General features: G+C 41.6%; 2 protein-coding genes across 2 annotated transcripts in view; both read right to left on the bottom strand.

Moving 5' to 3' along the window:
• The window catches only part of otofa (otoferlin a), a 934,066-nt gene that overhangs the window by 297,253 nt on the left and 609,748 nt on the right, over positions 1–27,065 (bottom strand). The gene's annotated exons all lie outside the window — the stretch shown is intronic.
• LOC104966084 (F-box/LRR-repeat protein 17-like) overlaps positions 1–27,065 on the bottom strand; it is a 198,938-nt gene that overhangs the window by 52,367 nt on the left and 119,506 nt on the right. The window contains exon 4 of the mRNA XM_010795212.1: positions 13,924–14,000. Within this exon, the coding sequence (XP_010793514.1) occupies positions 13,924–14,000 (77 nt within the window). The remainder of the gene's footprint in view (positions 1–13,923; positions 14,001–27,065) is intronic.

The raw sequence follows: 27,065 nt of genomic DNA, 5'->3' as shown, positions 1-27,065 counted from the left end.
CTTGCGGGGGGGAGGGGGGGGGGGGGGGGAGGGGGAGGGGGGAGGGAAGTAGAGACGGAACGTGATGAACATCCTGATTAATTAATAAAGTATGTGGCGGACAAACAATAACCTACCTAGTCTCTACACCTGGAAAGTGGAGACTGAGATCCATCGTCGGAAACTGGACAACAAAAACTAGGAGAACCCTGTCAACATTATACTATGAATCCTATGGAGATTACTGGGGATCCGTCCTCCTTTCCTGTAGCTACTTTCCAGTTTCTCGTCGACAGGGTGTCGGGGCCACCCTGAGTCCTCCCTGACTTCGACGACTAAAATTAAGACCTGGCCGACAGCTAACTCCCTCTCCCCCCCAACCCCCCCCTCTTCAACCCCCCAGACAATAGCTATCTAATGTGCAGTCGCGACGAGTTTCTCGTAAGGTTTCTGCGAAAGACAGACTCAGTCCTTATTCTCATTCCCTACCTTTTGTTTTCTAAGTTTGGAACCACCTGGAGACCTTCTCTACTCTCGCATACCACCACAACTAACTACTAAGTTGATAGCTAATGTTGGCTTCCCATAGAACAAAACTTCAAGACAATGTTCGATAAGTTAGTCCTCACTATGTTTTTTCCTACCTAGACAAAATACAACCGAGTGGAAGAAATTGATGAGAAAACATAGATAAGAAAGAGACGACCTGCAACACACCGCTAAGAACGTCGCTAAGGTGTACTAAGTAAGATTTTCTTGAGCTCAAAACATTAGCAAAACACCAAACAACGGTAAACCTTGAAAGGACACAAAACTGGTAGCTAATAATCTGTATAGGGGATTTTTAATAAGGAACAGATATAGACAGAGGGAGAAAAGTTTGCGACGTAGACTTTATTTCACGTGAAAGAGCTTATTTATAAGCAAATGAGTGGGATCAGAAGCGAAGCTTGGCTTTTGTTAGTTTGTATGTGACCGTTTTTTAAACGCAGAATACATTATGTACTACAGCTGCACTATGTGTTGCCCTTTTGGTGTTGAAACCCCTCGCTTAAGATAAGTGTTGACCTTGTGGTGTTCAGTCGGATGTGGTGGCTTATTCAGGCTTACTGGTTCACTCCACAGGGTTCTTGTTTTTTAAGACAAACATATTGGGTTTCGCACACAATCTTTACTGTACTGTCTGGGCCATTGCTCTCCATTATGTCCTCTAAAGAATAAATGTGTCCCCTTTTTTTCATTGGCATCCCATCCAAGCACACACCATTTAAAAAAAGCCAAAGTAAAAACATCTGAGAAGGATTTGGACAAGGACACAGATCTTCATAGAGCTTTTTGATTGAGGCACATCGTATCCCCGGTACAGTCTGCTCTACATGTTCGCTGTGTAAAAAACTAACACATCTTCAAAACACTGCAGAAAGCTGATTCATTCAACTGGTGTACGGTTGCTGGTTCCAGTGGCCTCTACAGACCAAAAGGAAGAGAAGTGTTTTCTGCCTTTTCATTGACGATAAACTTTTAAAGAAAGACAAATCTAAAACTGCTGGCACGGATAGAAAACTTTGGATTGGCGTTTTCAAATTGTGGACATGGCCTCTATCACCTCCCTGCTTGTCACAATCCTTGGTTTGTTTCTTTCTACTTTCTCATTCACTTTTCTCCCCGTTTCGTTCTCACCTTCATTTTCTCATCCCCTCCTACCGACTCTGATTGTGACCCCCCTCTCCCTTCCCATCCCACCCCTCCCTCTTTGTAACCTTGCGGGGTAAAGCTCCATTGACATCTGCTTCATAAGTATTCAGGACTCAGCGCCTTTGACATTAATCAGCCTACAGTACATTATCTCCCCACTCCTCTCAGGTTTACCCCCTCCTCCCCCCTTTTTGCCTCCTCTCATCCCTATCGCCCCTCTTTCACCTTTCTTCTCTCCCCTCCGCTGCCTCTCTTCTCCCCCCTTCCCCTCCTCTTCTCATCTGTCGTCTCCTCCCTCCTCCCCATCTTCCTCGCCTCCTATCATCGTACTCAGCTTTCCATCCGCTGTTTTCTTATCACAGTCTGATAACCAGAAGAGAAAAGGGTATTGCTAAGTATGTATGCTGCCTACCTGAACGTCTGGCTATCCAGATACATTGTCTATCTGTTTGCAACACAGCAACTTTAATATATAGCAGTCACAATACAGCAAGGTCAACTCAGCCAGTAAGATTAGGGTTGTCCAAACATAGGGCAAATGTTTATCTACATTTTATTTTGGTTTGACACAACTTAAAGGTGCCTGGTTGTTTTCATCTCCAGCTGCCAGACATAAATCCACAAAACTGTACTTGTTCAGAGCGTACCCTTGATGCCCCGCTGTGGGAGACAGAAGTCCCTCTAATGTTTCTACAGAACAGAAAAACCCATAGGGCTATTGAATGTTGTTAGAATGTGTACAACTCAAACTGTGTCATACTCACATGGTTCTCTGATCAAATATCGCCTGACTAAAAATGGCAAGTAAAAATGATAGAGCTCTCCTTATTCTTTCTAGTGGCCTTGATGGTGGGGATGTGGTGCAAAAAACAACAATCAGGAGGGCCTTGTCGGAAACAACAACACTGTACAGTGGATTCTAATACTATATAATATCTATGAGAAAGGATTTAACAACCTTGGAAATGTATCACAAAGACACTCATTTTAATCTTCTTTCTTATAGAGGGGGAGATTCAGACAAGGGCGATGAAGAACACATTTGAGAGTGAAAGGAAGCAATAGCTGTCCATGCACTGAGTTTGTCTGCACTGACATTATCCTGAGGCACATACAGCTTTGAATGCTATTCAACATAACATTGAGTGGTTATTGTGCCTATAATGGCTTTTAAACCCCTCTGGCCGGCAGAAAACAGCTATTGCCAATATATACCCTTTACATTTAGTACTGCTGTTCTGTAGTTTCATTTAGACTGAAGGGAGATTGTCTTAACAACAACTGTAGTGTGTACATATCATCAGCAAAGGAGCTGATGGAGACACTATCCCAGTAGGAGTAGATTATGGGAGTAGATGAGGACAAGGCGAGGTGTGTAGCTGTCACACAGCGCTCAGATTAGTTTGGAGGTGTGATGTATGCCTCCGCTGCTAGCTAACAAGGGATTATAAAGCTTCACATAATCCTGGATGGGCGGGCTTGGCTCAGGACTCTCACTGTTACTGCATTAGCATTAAGCATTAATAGTGCCCTAGCATTAGTGTTAGCAGCTAATAGTGTCCCAGAATACATTAACAGCTAATAATGCAATGCTGTAAGATTAGCATTAAGTCATAATAATGCCATGGCATGCCTTATGAGTGTGTGTGTGTGTGTGTGTGTGTGTGTGTGTGTGTGTGTGTGTGTGTGTGTGTGTGTGTGTGTGTAAGAGAGAGAGAAGTGGAAACACAGCTCATGTGTAAGTAGTGGTGCGTGTGTTCTTGTGTGTTGATGTACCAGTGTTGATGTACCAGTGGTGTGTGTGGGAGCATGCATTAGCAGATGATAGAATATGGACAGAGAGACAATAGAAGGTTACTGGAGACACTGAAGGAGGGAGGATGGAGGCTGCACCAGGTGAGGGGTTTAACAGAGTGTGTAGCAGCATGCATTAGTTACAGAGGCCACTGATGCAGCAATACACTCAAACACACACCTGCACACACAAGGTCACATCACAAAGGATATACTATTTTCTCAAAGGCCACAGCAAGGTCAAATGAAATAGAATGTGATTCACAAACCTTTGACGCTGTACATACAATGCCTCTGCTTTAATTTAATCGTTACATATGACCATTACAAAAATAATCGTATTCTTTAGGCTATTCTCACACACTGTGTGTACTTATATCTACAGAAGCAATGCACTATGTGTATACAACCCATCGATCATGAGCCAGGGAGCACAGGGCTGGCTTTAAGGAAGGCAGGTGGTGTCGTATAAAGAATGCCAAAGTCTGCTAGCGCTGGTTGTACAGTACATACGTAGATTAAGTTGCATGACAAACAGTTTTTTTAATACATGCTACAATCTTTTCCTAAAGCTCACCCAGTTTTTTTGTTGTCTTAAACCGATTCTGTACTGCAGGGCTTGTGCAGCAGGCCCACTTCTAGCTGGTGTTTCTGGTTATTTGTAGGAGAACGCACTATAATCACTTATACAAACCATTCAAGACACATTGGTTGGTTTTGTGGTCGGCCACAGACTAGTTATGGTTTGGGTTAACGCTGCTCTAAATCAACTCATCTGTACATCTAGAAGTCCAAAGGCAAATGGTTACAGTTTGAGGCAGGATAGAAAAGTGAAACACATAGACACATTAATGTAGGTGGGTAGGTAGAGTGCAGATAATAAAATAGGATAAGTAAGTGGGTGAAGAAGCAACAGAGAAAATAATGAGAATACAATCTGGAAGAATGAAACAGACGAAGGGGAGAGATGCAGACACAAATGCAGAAAAGGTGAAAAGACAAACATTTCACAGGAAGAGGTATAATCATGCAGCTATTCAGCGAGCCATTATCGGGCTGCAGGCTGCTCGGTTCTTTACAGAATAACAGCAGGGGTTCAGAGGAGCTTCTAAACCACCCACAGATACACATCACAAAGGGGCCCGCCAGCTTCAGTACTATCTTTAGCCACATTTTTTAAGTGGAATACCACTCAATCTCAGATATGACCCAAAGAAGTAGAATCAGGATTTATGAATTTGCAGATTAAGCTTTGTATTCCTGAGGAGGTGTTGAGCTGCTGAGGAGGCGTATTTGATGCTGCCGTCTTATAATCTTAGATGATTAAAGGAAAAACAGGCAGAGAGGGAAAGACACAAAGAGAGAATGATTGGTTATTTCTTTGGTATCAGATCTTCGCCGATAACATATGTTAATTACTGCTGTTAATGACGCCATAAATGACTGCGTTAGATGACACAGGCAGGCACACAGCTGAGACAAAGGACAGACATACACATACTTAAATGTATTTCTAATAGCACTATGATTTCAAGCACCTCGGGAGGTGACCATGAGACACTCACATGTATGTCTGTCCTTTGTCTCAGCTGTGTGCCTGCCTGTGTCATCTAACGCAGTCATTTATGGCGTCATTAACANCACACACACACACACACACACACACACACACATACACAGCTTTGTGTTAAAGTCCCACTGGAGAGAGAGAGAGAGGGAAAGAGAGAGAACAAATGGACTGTCCATATCATAGCTTTACAAACACACATGGGACCTTTTGTTGATAAACCTGCAACGGTGACATTAGTGTGATTCAGCACACACACACACACACACACACACACACACACACACACACACACACACACACACACACAGGGAAATACACATTAGTGTACAAAAAGACACATATTTACACATAAAACTGTGTATAAATAGTTAAACCCCAATTCAATCCATCTTCTCCATAGATTTAAGACTAAAATAGCAGGGGACTAAGCATTGCCCCCCACCCAAAAGTTACGGCAAAGGGTGCATGCTGACATTTGATAGTGTGAGTGAAGGAAGATATAAGCAGGAGCTGTGGTACTGCCTGTGTGATTGTGATGTTTGTGTAAATGCAAACAGGGCCTGCCTAGTTGTAATTCAAGAAGCACAAGTGTGTGTGTGTTAGTTGGGTATAGAGAGAAAGAGTTAGTGTATGAGTGTGTTTGTGTGTGACCAGTACGATGGTAGACAACGTAAGCCCTAGCCTTCACAGCTTAAGCCCCCTCACTTTTCTCCCCCATAAGGCAAACAGTGGATAGACCACAGGGCTTAGCTGGGGAAAGAGGAGGAGAGGACAATATATGGAAACTAATTCAATTTCAGCCTCTTTGCGCTGCTTCCCAATCTGCAAATACCACCACAGGCTGATGTAAGGAAATGGAAATCTCGACTAACTCAACGACACACTATGAAAAACTGTAGATTGGAACCCTATGGAAGAGTGCTTATACACTTGAGCAGCGTTCATCCAGTTAAATGCCTTCCCTCTGCGGAGGTTCAAGTCCAGCCTCTGGAGCTGTTCCTGCTCCCTCCTTACCTGTCACCCTCTCAGTTTTCCTCTATATCATCTAATGAACTTTCCAAACTTTGCAAATGGTGGGAACACTGTCATCCCTCTTAGCCTCTAAAGAAAGTCTGCTTTACAGTTTCCATGGCTAAAGCCAAAGAAACACTTTTTTTTCCACAGATGACGTTTTTTTACCTACTTTTTGGATTTCATGTGTTGCATTTTTAAACACAATTTGAAGAGAAGATGTATAGAGAGAACCTTTAACTTTTTCCTGTACTTCCTTTAGTTTCTCGCATTTGTTAAATTGAGCTGATAAGAACAGACCATTAGTGAAGTGATTGATAAATAAATAGTTTCAGTCATTTTTGACAAAGTTGAGGCTTCTGATTCCTTTTTTTCAAAATCAGAGTTTTGGACTGTTGGATGGATAAAACAACAATTCATGTGAAGACTGCAACGACTAAATAATACAATTAGATGTATCAAGAAAACAATAAGTTATGGATTATTAACTAAATGATTTTAAAGTTGCAGCCCCGGATAACACAGAATACATATTACTCTCTGTGCTTCAGCATCCATTCCAGCTCCGAGCTCGGCCTAATGCTGGTTGTTTCCCCACGGCTCAGGCACTCTCATTGATTTGCAGAGATAATAACCCCCGTTATGAGTCTTTGCCCTCACCATGTCCACTAGCACTCTGCAACAGTTAGCACCCCCCCTCCTACAGTCTCTCCTAACCCTCAAGGAGACAACATACTGCTTATGAACTATCCTACTAGGTGCTACTTTTTCGTACTCCATTGGCTTTTAGGGTCTTGCCGTGATATGGGAAAGGGTCATGGATGTTAGCCTAGGGGCTTCCTCTACTGTTGCATTGTTTTACACTTAATGGTATTGATGGCAGAATAATTGCAGCTCTCCTCTCAGGTTGTATTTTGATGGTTGCATTAAACATTTATATGGCCAGGTGAATTAAACATTGACAAGAACCTCAAAGAGTTATCCTCCTACATTGCTAATGGTACTCAAGTGTGTGTCTCCAGGACATACATGTTATGATCATTTCTTAATTTGTATACAATAATTGTTTGGAAAATAGTTGTATTGTTACAAACAGGCTTAACTGTACCCGCCACAACACGAATTGTTGTGGTTGAGGGGCAGTGAGGGAAGGTGTTTTCATTAAAGAACAAGATTTATCCGTTTTTAAACATACAAAATGTTTGGCAGTTAGACCAATCAAACCAGGTCACTGCACACACCATATTTGGAAGTACGTTGCTGATTCAGTATGAAAAGGAAAAAACAGTGACTCCAGTACAGACAACCCCAAAACATGTACGAATGCTTACATTTGTGGTTGCCTACAGTTTGTCTCGACCTTTGTTTTTTTTGTAGTTTCAGTGAGTTACTGCAGCTGAGAGCTGGCTGGGTTCTTTATTACTTTGTGTCTTTTTTACACACACACACACACCACACACCCACACCACTACACACACACACACAACACACACACACACACACACACACACACACACACACACACACACACACACACACACACACACACACACACACACACACACACACACACACACACACACAGATTGTCTATTGACTTGCTCCCCTTAGCAGCCTACATCAATCTGCTGTACTGCTCTGCGCATTGTAATCGACTGCTTTAAGAGTTACATTATTTACCTACTGAATGTCAGACAGAGAGAAGCAAACAAGCTATTACACTATCTAAGTTTACATCACATTATGTCTCACAGCACTTAGACTGTAGGTGGTGAATAACTAATTAGTAAACAAACAACATGGAGGGATCGCAAACAAACGCTCAAAGAGAAATATAGATGTAAAAGGAGAGAAGGCAGAAAGAGATAGACGGTGGTGTACGATGACAGCAGGCTCAAGGAACAGCGGTTTACATCATTACCATATCACTGTGAGTTTTCATAACGCAAATACAATAAAGTACCCTTTCATTTGGGGATTTTAGGGGTTTCAATATTGCGTGACTTTTGAAAAATGGCACCATGCAATGCAATCATTGCTTGCAAGAAATGGATATTGTGCTGAAGGGTGTGACATGTTCATAAATCCCACAAATGGTGCAGAATAATAAAAAGTGAACACTGGCTTAAGGTTAAAAGCTAGCACAGTAACTCTTGAGCTATGAGTTTATCCTAACGACCTCGTCATACTGTATAAGCGAGCATAACAATCACATGTCGTTTTCATTGTCAGTAAGATAGTTACAGTGCTTTTTCAGCTGCTTTTATGTTAACTCACCTTGTAAAAAGCACTATGACACACTGGGGAGTGAGTGTGTATCAAAATGTCCCCAGCGGCAAAGGAAAACTTTATATGAACGCAGAAAGGCACACAAAGTTACACAAAGGCATGTCAACAAGTACAGAGGCACACACATATACATGTACACACACATCAGTAAAGACACACATACAGCCATACTTCATTCTTGAGGTTCTGCTTAAGGCAGTAGGGAAGCCCCATCTATCAACGCTCCGTGCATTTAGAGTAAAGCGCCTCAGATGAAAGCGAGAGCTGAAAGATGAATGGAAAGAAGGACGAGAGGGGAACAGAGAGGAGAAGGGGTTTGGCGTTGGAACAGGCTTTATAAATGGAAAAAAGGGGGGGGAATGTAGATGCATGTTGATATTGTGAGAGCTTTGGGAGGGAGGGACAGTGGGGTAATCAAAAAAGAGAATAAGACTCTAAAAATTGAATGACAACAATAATCTCTCAAGCTGACACATGGGTAAATACAGATGGACATACGAATGAAATGAACAATCTGATAGCTCAGTCCTTCATATTCAACAGCACAACACAAGCACATCCGTCTGGACCATGGGCTGTCAGCATCAACATTTCTTATTAGGTGCAATATAGCTGCACAGTAGGAGGAAGAATGTTCAATAAATATTTGTTCCACTTTCAATTCCAATTAATGATGTCCTCCTTAATGTAGCACAGAACTACACAAAGAGCCTGCATGATTTAACTAGAATACAGGATTACATTATGGCTAATAGTTATAATTATATACACCTTGTGATGGTTTTCTCAGTTTGTTTTGAATGTCTTTAAGGTTACTTAAAGTGGACCTATCATGCTATATTTGAATAATATAGTGTAGGACCATACCTATATAAGGCATATTTATACTTTTTTTATTTTTCAAAATACCAAACAGATCATGCATTTTATCCATTTCTCATTTCGCTCAATTTAACACTGTCTTTGCATGGGCTGATTCTGTGAGAACAGCACCATCTACAGGCCTGGCATATGTACTACAGCGTCTCCAGCGCTTTCGAACGGCAATGTCCGTGGCTGTCTCCTCCTGATTGGTGGAGTTGGCCCAATAGCCGTAGCGCCACTTCTGTGACGTCATAGAAGTGTTCAAATCTGGATCAGTCTGTACATTTTTTTTAGAGATTTGGGTATGGTGGAAAAGAGAGGGTTGTGTTTTCTGACACTTGGTGAGTTCCCTGGAACACCGGGGACACATATTCATGTATAAAAGACGTACAAAAGTGCATTTTGCATGATAGGTCACCTTTAAAATACATTCAAAGGGCTTCACAGTTGCAAATTGAAACCAAACTTGCAAGTGAACTTATTAGAACACATCATTTAAACTAACTTACTATATTATCAGGTGTCTTCAAATATTTAGCTTGGAATCCACTGGCCGTTGGCAACACAAGAGTTTTATTTTTCTGTTGTATGAAAGTGCTCATATTCTGTATTGATGATTCAGCATCTAAGACTTGTATAAGACTTGGAAAAGCTCTAAACATCACCTACTGCACCACTGTCTGTGCAATAAATGAAGAGGACTCTGACTTCCTTCATTCTGAAGCCTGAAATAATCCCTCCCACTTCACAACTTTATAGCTGCTCAGCTTGAAGTCCTCTTAAAGCAAACTAAATCTGTGTATTTTCTTCTCCCTCACCCATACACAGTCTCCCACAGGTGTGTCACTCCATCTTGTATTAACACAAATGTATACAGAAGGCCATGACTGACAAGGTGAGGGATTGTGGGGAGGCGTGCGGGTGAAAGAGGAGAATTACCATATGTAAAGGACGGAGGTACCAAGGTCTCTCTTTTTGTCTCTCTGGATAAAGCAGGTGAGCTACAAGGGACATAATAAGTGCAGGTACAAGCGTACACTCTCAATGCAGACACAAAAAGGATGCATGTGAATGCAAATCACACATGTAGAACAAAAGGCGCGAGAGGAGACAAGGAGGTGTCTCTGTCTGTCCAGGTGTGTTGAAGATGCCGCATAGACCATCACCTGTGGATGGGTCGGGCACTGAGGAGGTCAGCGGTGCTGGAGTGATCTGATTAGCACTGGGAGCCAGGACGAGTACAGTTTCTCATCAGGATCAGCTTTCAAACCAATGTTATAGTGGTACTATTAATTTGATAGAGAGATAGGCAAACTGTGACCATGGTCTCTGTATCCCGAGGGAATACAGAACGTAGGTAGTCCCCCTTTTTTATTTTTCCGTTAAGAATACGTGGAAAGTGTGTTTTCTGTGTCTTTGTCACCTTACAAAATGTAAGTCACTGCTTTTGTCCGTTACTGGAAAAGAGCGCACATTTGCATTGTTTTAAAATGTTTTTTCTCATCAATACTTTCAAAACGTCCTCAGCATTATCTCAAACTATTTACAGTAGAATGGTACATGGATGGCCTACCTGCCTGTCAGCCTTCCATCTCGTGCACAAACTTATCTCGTGCCCTCATTGGTCATGTGCGCGTTTGTGTGTGTTGGAGGAGGGGCTCTGTAAGGAAGTCTGAAGGAAGGGGCAGATTATTTCCGGCTGCCTACTTTCAAATTCTAGCACACTCGAGCTGGTTTCTCTATTCTTACGTTGAATGAAGGACAGAGGAAATGTTGAGTGAATTATTTTAGAGGTTTAAATAAACCTTTCAGCAGCATGACTATTCATCATCAATCATGAGTTACAGATGTGAGGAACTGAAATGCATAAACATAATGAGAGTCAAAGAATCCAGGTGTTTAATACGTCTCTATGCTGCATTGAGTGCGACCAACATGTTATTAAAGCAAATTATTTTCCATGCTCTCTAATGAATGAGAGAAAATTCTAGGTTGTTTTTTTTCACAGCACTAATAAGGCTTTCAGTGAGATCATTACGCCAAAACAGCTCTATCCTCGCCTTTTACATTTGTTTCCTCTTCCCCACAAAATAATCTCCAAAACCATCTGTGCTGGGAGTACAATTACATGTTGCCCAGCTCCATTTTTCTGTCATCTAAACCTGTCTTTAGGTCCCTCTGTCTATCCGTCCTGAAAGCTCCTATTAAAAAAAGGAGGAAGCAAAAGCTGGGAGGAAAAAACAGAACACTCAGATGTAAGAGGCTTGTGGACATCTCAAATGCACTCAGAGAGGCCATTAATAAAAATAATTAGCACAGGAGATGGGCGGAAAAAACGGGGGCCGGCTTGGCTGAATCTAATTTCTGTTATTTAATTTATCACAGACTGGGGCAGGAAATCCACCAATCACTCTATTCTGGAAAGACACATACACACATAAATACACACAGAGCCCATCATCAGCCAGAGGGGGCCGGAGGGGTCATTAGTGAGGGAAGAAGATCAGATATCAACAATTCATCTTGGTCAAAATGATTAGAGGGAACCAGGAGGAGGGGGATATATAGGAGGGTGGTTGTGTGCGATGCTGGTTTAACTTACTATTGTGATCTTTGAGTCATTAATCAAATAACAGTGGACACACGCCCACATAACGCTTCTCACACGCAGTTGAGGTTCAGGTTCAGAAAGGTCAAGGTGATTATCTTCACTGTAACTCAAAGAAGTCAGCAGCACACTGCAGCTCGTGCACTTTGTGGCAATACACGCGATATATTCGCATCTTTGCCGGAGAAACCTCTGAATAATTGTGCCTTGCATTAACCTTTCTCATATCTGTTTTCGAGTAAAACCCCAAAAGGATGGGCAAAACATGGCAGCAGAGGATTGGGGTGATGAAGATCCATACGAAAGGTAGCCAATAGCTAGAGATACATTTGTAACTCTCTAATACCCAATTCAGAAACAAATATTATGATGTGGCTTGCCGATAAAGTAGAATTGTTCAACATTAGAAAAAGTGGATATAGCATTCCAATTTGTCGTCCGATTTGGTATGTTGACCCTAACTCACTGCCAGAATACACTTTAATCAATTTTCAGGCTCAACTCGAGACTTTCTGCAGGCGTACTAGTTGAAAGCAGGCACAATACAGACCATCACTAGCCAAGCCAGCATACTTCCCATTGTAAAGACATTTAAACAATTACCTAAGTACGAGCGCAGCAAGAGAGAACTAAATTGTGTATCAATTAGACAGGCACTAAACTGAAGCCACAACAGCTGTCTGAATATCATTGCCTGAGTTCAAACCCACATCTTGCTTCTGCCCCAGTATCAAAAGTGAATAAAACAGCATCACATCGGTCGAATTCATACATCCCATCATCTCAATGTGCTTTAAAGGCACACACAAGAAAGCATCTCCAGTGCCAGTCTAAGCTCTCTAAGCTCGAAAGAAAACACCAAGGGACTACCAGGCAGAAGGCTTGTTCGTCTCTTATCTCAGTAGTTCCTTTGAGCAATTTTCAGCGAGCTTATCATCCAGACAACAGCAAGTTTAAACACAAACAACTGAAGCATTATCAAACACAAAACTATCAAAAGCATAGGCTACTTGTGCCCTTTAGTTTTAAAGAAATATAAACTAACCTTCAGTAGCAGATGTGTGACTCCAGCAAGCATTTCATGTTAAGTATTTAAGTATTTCATAGTCCCTTTTTTGATTTAGAATATGGTATTCATCCAGACACTGAATACCATAAACAGGCAAACCCTAGCTCGTGAACGTTGGTCATTACAGAACTTATCTGAATGACAAGTAAGCATACCTTAAAATGAGACTCAAGCAAACATGTTTTTATCATACTTGGATCAGTGTTTTGAGCACAGTGGGTAATTTGTAATTTGTGGGTAAGGTGATCAGAAATAAAATGATAGAAATAACCTCAGATTGTGTGATATTGGTTATCTTTAAAAAAGAAAAAGCACCCAGAAGCAATAGTTTGGTACTGGAACTCCCAGGGTACACATACACACAAAACCACATACAAAAACACAGACAAAGACTGCCACACAAGGAATCGAATAATTCATGCGAGCATAACAAGTCAGCATGGCAATTCCTGACGCTTCCGTACTGAAATGCTCCAACGTTGCATTGCACTGCAGGTGATAAAAGACTCAAATATTCTGCACAACACATGGCAGAGTGGAATCAAGCAGAGGAGGGAGTGTAAACACAATACAGGGGAGATGGTGCTAGAGGGATAGCAAGACTGTACGCTGGGAAGGAAAACAGCATGTATGTCTCCTGTTAGACAACATAAATAGATTAAATCCACAGACTCAAACAAACGCATAGAAATCCTGCCAGGAGCAGTCATCGTATGCGACACATACTTCTGAAACAATATTTAACGTCTCAAACATGAAGCCAGATAAATACAGCATCCTCTCTGTTTGAAGCGTTGCTGCTGCCTTGTATTAGAACATTTAGATAGACTATAATATAAACTGCACTAAAGAGATCTAGTGAACAATACTTTATTCCGTGTGAAACTTTGCAATAATATTTTTACTGTTTGCAGGTCTCATAAGGGGGGCGGGTCGTAAAATGGAATGAGCTCTGAATCATGGTAGTGACTGCGGATAATAACGTTATGGTAATAATGTCGGAGATTGAGTGCAACAATGGGACAGTGATTGAAAGTATCCTACCGTGGTCTGTGATTTTACAAGACACAAGATACAGCTCCTTCAGACTTCTCCCCTCCTTGGCGATGATTTCCACACACCTACAGAGAGACAGAGAGAAAGAACAAATGTTTAGAGGGCCACCTGAGGCAGTTGTGTTTTGTTTTGTATATTGTGTTTCATATTTGCTTGAAGGCGCTTTTGACGTGACTCAAAAACTGCAAAATGCATGAACACACCCAGCAGCTTTATTTCTCTTAAACCCTCTCGGTTGCACACACACGGTTACTCAAAATAAAGGTTAAACAGTATAGCTGCGGGGTCAACCGCTCGAATATTCTGCCTCTGCTACTTTAACACATACATTCATAATTAAACACCTGATCTGATTAGAGAAGCATGCACTAACGCAGCATGGTTATACGCGTGATTTTGTGCATGTGAGCGCGTGCACAGACACATATAGAGTGAGCATGCTCACTTCAAAGAGGGATATCTGCATTCAGCCCGTGCCTGAGCCCAAAGGACCTACAGATTGTGTGTGTGTGTGTGAGTGTGAGTGTGAGTGTGAGTGTGAGTGTGTGTGTGTGTGTGTGTGTGTGTGTGTGTGTGTGTGTGTGTGTGTGTGTGTGTGTGTGTGTGTGTGTGTGTGTGTGTGTGTAAGACTGGGGGGGAGATCCGGAGAATTCACTAAGGGGGGCTGGGAGGAAGATCAGAGCTTCTGTATCAAATGATTCTCTTTAAATGCCTCTAATGAGAGGAGGGTGTGCAACAACTAGAATTTGATCAACGCATTTGACCTATTAACCTTCAGGATGAAATGTTTTGATCTTCATGCTGGTGTTCTATCATGAATATTTATGAGACACACACAAATGCACACACACACTGTACAGCTCTTGAATGTGAAGGCAGAGGTGTAGAAAAAGTGATGTCGAGCTGTCTTCTATCATTGAGCCTCATGTCAAAGTGAAACAGGGAACAATATAGCGTACTGTGCTCAAACACTTCCAAATCATATGATTGACAGCTGGGGTTATTCTGAAAAGCATTACTCATATGCACTTTCTGCACACTGTGTGCTGTGTTGGCTAATCTCACTGAAGGCCAAGTCTGATGTGTGAGGACTTGTTGCTAGAAAATGAGCTTCTTTTCTTTCATGTTTTTTATTTAATGTCACATTCTCACTATCTAGAAGACAGAAGTGAAAATAGGATGAAGATCAATAGGGAATACAGTACAGTGGCATTTTATTTTTGAACAAAGCAGGATCTGTATGCTTGTGTGTTTTTCTCCAGGCAGGATTCGTTTAAGGGCACACAATTTGTGGATGTCACTTGATGTGTGACATATCACACCGTGGGATCAAGAAGGAAAAGATGGCAGTGAGAGGAAAGTTAAAATGTGTGTCATATTTCTAAAATCCTTATTTGTGAGAGGAGCAAAAGCTGTCAAAATGTGCACTGGCCTATCTGCTTTAGTTCACTGGACTGCATCTTCATATTTCACCTTTTTCTATTACATTATTGTTGTGCTAGCCCTGCATGCCTCTCCATGTTATCATGTTGTTTTTTTCCGATCTTTTCATTGTCCCTCCCACCTTTCCCTGTTTATTTTTTCTCTTATTCTCCAGGACTCTAGTTCCATCCTGCCCTTTTCTATTTTTCTATCTTCCACAATTTCTCTCTCTCAGGCACACTCTGAGATGGTGATGAGAAAAGCTTTCTTGAAAATAGAAAGATACCTGTTGCAATTGGTCATTCCTGAACCTAAGTTGCGCTGGGGGCCGCCTTAGATTAGATTCAGTTGGGCCAGCAGGATCACAATATCATGCTTTGCGTCTTGGGGCTATGGCATTAAAGCTGCTGAGTGAATCAATGAATGCACTGGGGGGAGGGGGGGGGGGGCAACAGATAAAACGAAAGTAGTGATTCAGGGATGCAGCCACGAAGGGCGGAGAGCATCCTCTGGGAGCTTGTTACACTGTGTCCGGGTCCCCAGTGTCAGGGCAAAAGCAATTAGATCAGACATCAATGAATGAGAGAGGGAGTGAGGAGAGATGGAAAGCAAGTACAGCAGGAAACAGAGTGAGTAGAAATCTCTATACAGTAGCTAGGGGTTGGATGAAGACAGAAGGGGTATCATCATGGGAGGCGGAGAGCTAAGAAAGCAAGGGAGGAAAAAAAAGAAGGAGTAAGAGGCCATTCAAAAGGCCGGAGGAAGTAAAATGAGGACTGTGGAGACAGCAGAGGAGACAAGAGGCCGCAGCAGAGGTGTAGGATGTGATGGCTTAGGCATGGATCACGCCACATTAAAGGCCTTCAGAAAGCAACAAGCCTCCACCCACCTTCTCTCATACCCCACAAGGCTCAGCTGACATGAATTAGTGATCTGCTCGCTTTCCATAATGTACAGAGCCTGTAACAAAAGCCATAGTTGGACACGGCGTGCATACTGAACATTTCGATTGAGGCGATGCTACAGAAGATAATGTTGAGAGGAGGACATTAGGATGCAAAGTAGTAGGGTGGGTGAGATGGAGAAGCTAATGGTGGTGCTGAAGAAGGACTGAGCAGAGAAGGATGAAGAAAATAATGAGGAAATAGAGTGCCACATTGACGCGTCCTAAAACCCGGACGTAAGTTAGCATTTTTACCACTTCCGATTCCTTCGACAAAAAGCAATGCAATTTCTCCATAGGGTTTTGGAAAATAGCTGGAAATAAGGTCTGTGTTTGACACAAATTGAAGAGACAGATCACGTTTGGTTCTACGACATTAAATACATCAGCAGTGACCCCACTGGTGATTTTTTGGTGGATATTATCCGGCTGAACAAAACGTGATCCATCTCTTAAATGTGTGTCAACCACAGACCTTATTTCGAGCTATTTTCCAAAATCCTATGGAGACATTAGAGGTTTCTCAATACTCAAATTTCCCCTCCTCGACTCCTCGGTCCTCCGGTAGTGACCCGGAAATGAATTTCAGCGCGCCATGTTGAAGGACATCTCATTTCTCTAAATGCCTTCGAGGACCGAGGACCGAGCGTCGAGGAGGCTCTCTCGAGAAGCTCTAACCGAGGAGACACTGATGGGTCCTCCACGGCTGCATTTCCGGGAACGGTGGAGGCATGACGCACGGCCGGACTTATCTCAGCCAATGACAGCTCTGCATGCATCCCTTGAATATTATTCTAGTAACTGCTTTCATCGCAACGCGATGTTTACATTGAGAACAGCTGTGAGGTCCGTGCAGAAAGCAGAGCAGTATATAAAATATATCACTCAGTATAACAGGCCTACATTACTCTTTGTATTTGTATGCTGTAGTTTAGTAGATATCTACAAACAAAGAGTCGATATTTTTCTAAGACCATTTAGTGATCGGGGATCGGGATTTTTTTTTTTTTAATTTATTTTTTTTTTTTAAATACTTTAAAAAAAGATTATTCAATGTTACAAAACAAAAATGACCATGTTCAAGTCTTAAAGTCATCCTGAGGCCTTAGTTTTGGTTTCAAATTACACAACATCATGTATGTGTTGCTTCTTTGGGGCTTGTTTTCATAGACCTGGTTGCTTATTTCTCTCAAATCTGGCAACAGAGTGGGCAGGGCGCAGTGTCTAATTGTAGCAGTAAGCTAACGAGTACTGATAAGCTTTATTTTTGTTTTGATCCAATGCTGCACAACTGAACTGATCCAATGCTGCTGTGAAAAAAAGAAGCTATATCCATGTTGGATAGAATATCCAATTTAAATAAAAAAATAACCTTAAGGGACAACTTGAATGCTTTTTTTCTTTTTTTTTCTTAATGCATTGCATAAAGATCGGATCGGGAAAAATCGGTATCGGCAAATTGTCAAAATCAAATGATCGGAATCGGATCGGGAGCAAAAAAAGGTGATCGGGACATCCCTAGTGTGTATATGTCTGCATCTGTAACCTGTTATTGTCTCATTATACCGCACTGTCAATGAATTAAAAGTAAATATATATAAGTTGTCATGAACACATCTGTCCATCAGACAGAGGGCTGCTGTGCCTCCTGTCATCATTAATGGACGTCTCTTTAAAATGACCGCTCAGAGGAGAGTTCTCATTTCTCTAACCGCCTGCTGCTTCCACTCCTCTCTCCTCGGTTCCCCTCCTCAGTCCTCCGCTCGCATCTCCTGTGGGTGGCACCAAGTCTCGAGGAGAGGATAGGAGTCGAGGAGGGGAAATGTTAGTATTGATTGGCGCTCTATATATTGTAGTTTTAGGAGAGAAAAATGTTTTTAAAAGGAAAAAGCAAGAAAATAAATAGGAGGGACGTTGAAGTTCTCAAATGGAGAATTTGAACAAATGAAGAGAGAGACAGGTTGATGATGATGGGGATTCAATGTGAGATTCAAGAATAGAAATGAGTCGGAGAAAGAAAATAGGGGACGCAGAGAATAAGGAAACAGTGAAAATAAGGAGTGTAGTGTAAAGACGCTAAGTGGAAGAGGAGACGAGGCAGAAAGTGCAAGATGACTAAAATGAAGGGGAAGTGCCGGGGAAGGTTGATTATTATATTTTGAACAAAAAGGTACAAATGAGCTTCAAAAGATGAGGAGGGAAATTATGATGGTTAGTGGATAAGGTAAGAAAGTCAGTCAAGTCGTTTCTGCTACCATATAAGGCAAAGGATGCTCCTATAAATAAAATGTGATACATCAAAGTCAGGGAAAGCATTTTGTTATGTAGCTAACTGAAATACATCTCATGGCTCCTTTTTCAAATAAAAGACAATAAAAGAGTCCCTATAACTGAACTAAGGTCTAATGTTGAAGCGATTATTGCAGCAGCAGGCGGAGAGAGAGCCAGTAGGGGTCAGTGTGTGTTTGGCTTCCTGTCACTATGCTGTCGGCACAAACAGCTAGAGGTACACAATCAAACTGTCACTCCTCTATCTGATCCTTACGGGGCGATACAAACAAATATACTCTAGTACTCTAGACCATGGGTGTCAAACTCAAGGCCTGTGGGCCAAAACCGGCCCGCGACCTCATTTTATATGGCCCGCAAGAGCTTGCAAAGAATACAATATATAATACAATTGGTGCAATTGTTGAATATTTGCTTTCAAATATTTGCCCTAGAGACTTCTGCTTTCAGACGTAGTTATTTATGAAGTTATTACCAGAACTGACAATAATCCAATGCAGAGCCAATAATATAATACATTATTTAATATGTATTATAGTTATATATGTATATTTATATAGTCTTTAAGTTACAACCGGCCCTTTGAGTGCAACCATAATGCTAATGTGGCCCGCGATTAAATTGAGTTTGACACCCCTGATCTAGACTCTAGTCAAGGATTTGGGGGAATTTTACTTCCTTTAAATCATACAGACATTTTGTATCTAAATTGAATTACTGGAGCCACACAACTGGACCTCATGGACTTAACAACGAAAAATATTATTTATTTAATTGTGTTTCCTTGGCAGCCAGCTGATGGAGCCTGCCAAAGAATAGAGCCTTTGTTTGACTCCACTCTGAAGAAAAGTAGGCCCTAACAGATATGTTTATTTGTCTTGCAAGGCAGAGAAGGCTTTCACTTAATAATCATAGAAACCTTTTGCAGAGTACTTATAACAGGAAGTAACACTCTAAAGAGATGCAGGTGCTGTTATGTATTTTCATAGCAGGAGAGAGAATACAAAACTGTAATCTGTGCTTCTCATACATAATTGCTTTTTCCTTGGAGTTTTTAAGAAGAAAACTCAATTATGTTGCTTTGAAACCATGGTAACTACATCAGCGCTAATTTATCTTGTGATTAACGAAAGCATTTTTCTGGGTTTTTACATGCAAATGAAGCCTGATGGTATGACAAGCTAAGTAGTGTCGCTGCAAGGCAGAAATGCCACTGATGTATTTTAAACATTCATTTTTATTTCCCAGGAATGCATTTGATCTTTGACCAATATTTTTCTCCATACAATGTATTCACTTTCCATAAAGGATTTCAAGTCAGAAAGTGGCTCCATTAAAAACGAGTTCCTTAAAAATTGCCAATAAAATGAACATGGGTCATCTTATTAGCATTTTATTTATGCACTGAATATCATCATTGTAAATATATTTGCTTTTTCATAGAAGCTCTTGAAAAATGAAACTCGGAAATACTTTAAGACCTCTATTAATCTGTTAAACTGAACGTTAGAAGAATATACTTTCTGGTCTGGGCCAAGGGCCATATACATATATTCCTCTTTATACAGCAAGGAGACAAACATTACTGTACACACTCTGTAACATGGCTTTTAAGGACTTTTACAGCCTTAACCAATGTTTTCGAAGAAAAAGGGGATTAGCACTTGAAAATAATCGACCAACCAGCAAAATACTGCCTCGTTCTATACCGTGCTCAATGCTGCACAATAGGACAATTGCTCTTTAACTGTATTTTCTCAGAGTGTGTGTTGTACAGTGTACAACCGGAGGTTAAACCTGGACAAAGCCTAGTGATCATGCCTTAATCCCAGCTCACTGTAGGATCAACACTATTCTCTTCTATGATCCTTTTGTCATGGTCTCGCTTACATTTCGAAAATGTTTAATGCTTATTTAAGATTTATAGAGTGCACTGTGTGCCGTGTTATTTTCCATTTGTTTTTATTTTATTAATTAGTGTTTTCTGACTGGCATCCTGTAAATCTAAATATCAAAACTCCAGAGTAATTATTAGTGTGTTCAACATCAAATATGCCATTGGCATCACATCTATTAACATAAGTCAATTAAGATACAATGTGTTTTCATTCTTGAGCAGCATTAATATTTGAGAACCCTGCTCCTTGTCATATTGCATTATGGCCGGTTTAAAATGTGTTTTCTTTTGGTTAATAAAATGCTCTCTGCAGAGCATAGGACATTTCCAACCAACTAACTAGACAATGCCATGCACGGCAAACTGGAATTAGTCTAAGGCTCAACAAGGATTTGTGGGACATAACGAAGGACAAAGGGAGTAAGGTGTTTATGTGTGTGTCATTACGCAGTGTGTTTCTTGTGCTTCTGAAATGCGTGTCTCAGAGGTGAAGCTAATCTTCTTTTATGCAGCACAGCCAGAGGTATCCAAGCAGACAGGCAACAAGAGGAAAAATAGCAACAATACTTGAGAGAAACAGAGGTCCATGTTTATCACAAAGACTGCAGACAGTCTTCCAACCAAACAACATGTGTAGCGCTTCTCTTTAGCCAATCACAATGGAGCAGGAACAAAGAGGCTTCTGGGAGAATGGCTGTAGGTAGGTACACTAGCACAGCGCTGACCAACTCAAGGCCTCTTCTCATCCCGCTCCTCACACGGCCCACAATTACACGGCTGTCTGGCCACACAAAAGGAGCAGGGAAATAGAAATGGATGATTTTTGAGAGAAGAGGGCAGAAAGAAAGAAAGAAAGTAAGCATGAAATGTATAAAGAAAAGCGGTGGAAGGGAGAGGTTGAAAACATAAAAGAAGGGGGAGGAGGGGGAGGCAGCAGTGGTGGTGACAGACGAGACTTCAGACTTCCACGGCTGTCTTTAGACTTAATGAAATGGAAGGGCGGAGCAGCAAAGAGGAGGAGAGCAAGGAAAGACGGGGGTTTATACTTCTGAGGAGAATGCTCTTGCAAAATGATTCTTGCTGTACATTTTATTTTTATCACCCATAAATGCATACACAAGTGTAAGGAAGCAGAGTTCTGCTTCCTCAGACGATGCGCACTACTGAGTATCTGGAATCTTCCGGGAAAAAAAACGTACAGAGCGTTTTCATTGGGCTAATATAAGTGGAAATAAAAATATCCAATACCTCACAAGAGCCATTCAATAAGCAAATACTTAAGCAACCATCTTAAAATGGAGCAATACAGGTTTTATAGAATGAGAGGGAACACGTTCATTGCTTCTGAAATTGCTGACCCTCTGATAATATGTGCAGACTTGTACAAGTGTTCTGTTGCTGACTTGGGAAACAATTAAAATGGTGTTCTCAACAAAGTATCAGCAAAGAGATTGTTCATTACTTTGTTTGTTTCTTATATTTAAGAAACCTAATTTCTCGTAGGACCCACAGATCTCATCTTATCTGATCGAATGATTTAGCATTTAAGAATATTTCCTATGTCACATTAATAAATACAAAATAGAATGTCTGTCGCTTCTCTATGATTCAACATTCATGCTTTCATTGTCTTTATATTACATATATTTCAAGATGGGCTTGATTGCAAAATACATTATAAAATATTGAAAAATTGCCAATACAAAGTTACAGTAAAAACAAGAAAATGTACATGTTAGAAAAAAGTAAGACTTACAGACGTAGCTCTTTTACTGTAACTGTGACAGAGTACACAGACATATCGCTTATGTGTTTATTGCTATGTTGATACAATCACAGTTATTTTATTATCAATCCAGAAGCAGATGCTGTTAGCTACATTTTATATCCCTTGCTGTTGTAGCTGTTGTAGGTGTGTACAGTATGTGGGTGTGTACAGTGTGTGTGCGTGCGTGCGTGCGTGCGTGCGTGCGTGCGTGCGTGCGTGCGTGCGTGCGTGCGTGTGTGTGTGAGAGAGAGAGAGAGTGGGTGTGTGTGTGTGTGTGAGAGAGAGAGAGTGGGTGAGTGTTCCAGTGGTCTGAATCAGGGTCTGCTTCGGCAATTAGGAACTGGATGATTTCCCAGGCTAGGCTGCCGTACCCACTGCTCAAAATGAGAATCACATTCCTATTGTGCTCCACCACCGTTAATCATGTTTTCAAACGACTTTGCAAAACGGCAGGGCCTTCCAGCAGCTTGTCATCAGGCTGCTTAAAAATGTGCCGATGGGGTCATAACTGGAGCCATAAATGCCCCTCTTCCTCGACTTTCCTGTCCAACCTGTCTTTCTTTTGTTGGTCTGGGAATGAGAGGCGAGCCCGAATGAACGCACTTTTTAGGTTGATGCAGCCAACGGAAAGTAGGCCCTTATATGTGCCTCTGTCTCCTCTCATCTTCAGTAATGGTTGGCTTCCTTAAATGCTCGAAGCATTTTCTCCAGCTGTAAGCATAGTGTAATTGTAGGGTAAAACACTTACAGTACTCCACAAATGGCAAAAGTTTCAATACAGAAACAGCAGGATCTCTACCCACAGCAAATGGCCATTTACGGTGCGAGATATAAAAGGTATACATTACATGATATTGAATTCAAAAGTGCAGAAGACTTCTGAAGATATTTCAAAATACGCATGTTCAGCTTTAAACCCCTGGCTGATAGTATATGCACCATCAGCCAATATTTTCACTATCTCCAAAAACAAGTGTCCCTCACAAACCATCTGATTTGTCCATCAAAAGCCAGGGGTAAAAGCCAACTAAGCACTTTGTAAGGTTAAGTGGCAGTTATTCACTTTAAGCTCATCCAAATGGACAGCCTGTTGCCTTGCCAACGCTGATGGGCCTCCGTGATGCACATGCACAAGAGCATTTTAAAGCACCTCTTAGGTTGCCAGAGGAAAACAAACTGGCCTGACATCGCTCACACGTGGCTCTCTGATAGCTCTCCACTCTGCCTATAAAGCTCCTTCCTCTGTTGCACCTTAGCAACTCCCCCGAGGACATGCAAGTGAGATACTGACCTGCAAATGAACAACTGGGTTCTATAAAGCAATGCCATGCCCCTATCTACCTCCTCGGTCAACCCACTGCAGCCATAACACAATAAATAACTCAGGAGAAGATGAGCACTGCTCCGTGGCAGATGGCGATAACACTTACAGCCTCAGGACTGACTGAGTGTGTGTGTGTGTGTGTGTGTGTGTGTGTGTGTGTGTGTGTGTGTGTGTGTGTGTGTGTGTGTGTGTGTGTGTGTTCGTCAAGTCATGTGAGACGAACAGTTAGGTCATAGATGGTTGCCCATGATAAATGTCCCTGTGGGGAATAAAGGCAGTGGACATAGCTGCTTTCTTGGTGTCCATCGGATTTCTAAAAAAAGTAATCAGGCATAGCAGGGGAAAAAAATTGTTTTTATTTTGTAAAATTAACTACAGAAAACGGTGTATATACAGTACAGTGTAACATTGTTATCACAAGATAAAATAACCTCTATTTGGGTTTCACTAAGATGTAAAATCCTTATAAAGCCAATTCTTGATATACTGTAGTTCAGACATTTAATTATGTTTGTGTCAAACAAGTACAAACATCTGCCAGTGCAGCACTTTTCCATTTTCTTAAACATTATTTCCATTTAACTTTAAGGTGAAAGTAAAAACAGACTATAGAAAACGAGAATGAAAGAGGGATATGACCTTCAGCAAACATGTAGGTATACTGCATGTTAACTACGAGGTTACCAAGATGCACTTATGCAGTGTGTGTAACATTTCTTAAAAGCTATGTAAAGCAGTTGTTTGTAGTGAAAACACATTCTTACTCTGCTGTCAAGTTTCCTAATCTGTTGTAGCTTTGTCGTAAGCTTTTTCAGTACTCAATTATTAACAGAAACTGTGGATAAAACTAAATAATCAGTTTTGTTTATTTTAAAACAGGCATTTATTCCTCTGAAATGCTGTCATAAATAAACACTATACCACTTAATTATAAATGTGATTTCTACAGTGCCGAAAACACAGTTAATAACTAGCAGCACATAACAGATTTTTGTCTCAGAGACCAAAGAAACGGCCAGTCTGACTGTGATAAATTGAGCTGAGCATGTCCCTCAGGGCTGTAAATTGTAACTATTCTGCTCCGTGTGCACATACAGAGAGGGGTGAACTACCCAATGTTTACCAATAGGCCTGACACAGTGGCACACGCTAACACACAGTGTACACCCTCCGCCCACTCAGCCATGGCTAATTGCTCTGCACTTTGATTACTTCCATCTATTTTAATGAGAGCTTACCAACACACTCTCCCCTGCCCGCTTTCTCTGTCAAACACACATGCAAACACCGGTACACACATGCAGGAGAGTGTGCATGCCACTTTGATGCGCATACACACACGGAAAGGAGAGGAGAACAATACTATGTTCCATGTTTGTCCCGGTGGCAGGAAATTGCCGGGTGTTCATTAGGCTAATGGATATGAAGAGGAAGGGAGAAGGGGATGAAGATAGAACGGGGGAGGACAGGATGAGAGGGTGGGAGGCCTCTGAATTATACTACAACATATTCCGTAAAATGGCCCAACAAGTCATATTGCAGCGTGTAATTTCCTTGCTGCTATGGTAGAGCAAGAGTGCATCAATTACATAGACTGGCTTTAATTACGCTGAATCTGCCTAATAAGGCGGCTGCTGTTGAGAACCAATGAGCTGTTGCGTTTCTGGTGCTGCTGCCCCTGCAGCTTGCTGAATGGACTCGGCTTCATTGGAGTCACTGATGTACCAGCACACACACCAGGCTGACAAAGCCTAATCAATGGACTCACACTGTTCTAAAGACTCAGGGAGAAGAGAAACATTAGACACCCAACTGGACGGAGCTGCTGATCGATGGTGGAACTGTGTGCTTTGAGTGTGGCTTCTGTCATCCTTTTTATTTTCCTTCGCACACTTATGTCACTCAGGCTGTACAGACTCTTTTCCTCAAAAACATTATACTTTATATTTCTTTCCCGAGTGAAATGACAAGTGTGCTTCAATACAAAAACATGAGCCAAATGTACAGAGAGTCAAAGAAAATGAGGGAGACCACAAAAAAAAAATCAAAGAAGAAAGGAGGAGTGCGAAAGGAAAGAGAGCATTAAAAGGGATGAAGCGCGACAACCGCACTACAACCACAACTATGCCAGATCACATGGTCACATTCTGTCTCATCGCTTTACGAGACGCTAGGTTGTCCATGAAACTAGTTCAGCATGTCTAGTATAACAATCATCAATAACTCACGCACGCACGCACACACACACACACACACACACACACACACACACACACACACACACACACACACACACACACACACACACACACACACACACACACACACACACACACACACACACACACACACACACACACACACACACAGTTTGATAATGTTGGAAAACAGAGCTCCAAATACTGCCAGGATGAGGTCAGAGCACTGTGGAGAAAAGCCAACTAGAAAAGGTGAATATGTGTGCGTGTATCCAAGGTTTTGAATGTATCCACATGTAATAAAAACTCTGATCGTTACAGTTTGAATGACCCTGTAGATGCCCCTCATCCTAGCAACAATCATTCCTGACCCTTGACTTCTGACGCCCTAGTCACCATAGCAACAGGAGACAAACTTTAACAACCTAAAGTGGTGCCATTGTCTAAAAAAAACTTTAATTTCAAGAAAGGCTTGGAATTCCTGGAACTATTACTACCGTTCCTCTCACCTCATGTTTGCACCTGAGGATACTGGATATTATCATTTAGCATATTCCCATGGTGGTGTTATCATATTACTGAAGTATCACACCTTACCAATAAGCACTACAAATACAATTCCCACATGGAATCTATATAATCTGTAGCAGAGGGCTCTAGCTGCTAATCCAATTGTTACCTCAACAGGGACGAGAAAGAGCCTAATGAGAAACTGCTGGCTAAATAACCCTGATGGTAATAACAGTGGGAGCATCTCTCAGTTCAGGCGTTTGACTCTGGTGACACACAGCCATTAGGTATTCATGAAAACAGATGTTGCTTGCCTTGCCAGCTCATTGGCCCAAACACCCCTTGAAAAAGCCAGAATCCGAAATTAATTCCCCAACGGAACAAACTGTTTGATAGAATGCCAAAAAAAGTGAGGAGATTTCATGCTATAGGAGAAGGACAAGGAGGAGGGGGACGGACCAAGGATAAGAGGAGGGGTAAGAAAGAAAGGGAGAGAGAAGTGTGGTTTATCCCCCTTGAAGTTGCTGTCTTCTCTCATAATGCCTCTTCATCACCAAACCTTATTTCTTTCTCCTCATGTCCAAAGATGCCATCTATAGCATGGGCTGAAGAAACTAAATCCTATTAGCCTGACAGCAAAGTGAATTTGTTGAAGCAGTCTCAAGCAGGCGACGCTCCAGTGGCTTATCACTGGCTAAGCAGACAGAGCTTAGGCAAGAGGAGGATGCAGGAGAATGGGTGAGGAGACAGACAGACAGACGAGGGAGAGACCGACAGAC

This window comes from Notothenia coriiceps, unplaced genomic scaffold (assembly GCF_000735185.1).
Source record: "Notothenia coriiceps isolate Sejong01 unplaced genomic scaffold, NC01 NC01_scaffold00037246, whole genome shotgun sequence".
NCBI classification, from domain to species: Eukaryota; Metazoa; Chordata; class Actinopteri; order Perciformes; family Nototheniidae; genus Notothenia; species Notothenia coriiceps.
This window is presented reverse-complemented; position numbering and strand designations above follow the sequence as displayed.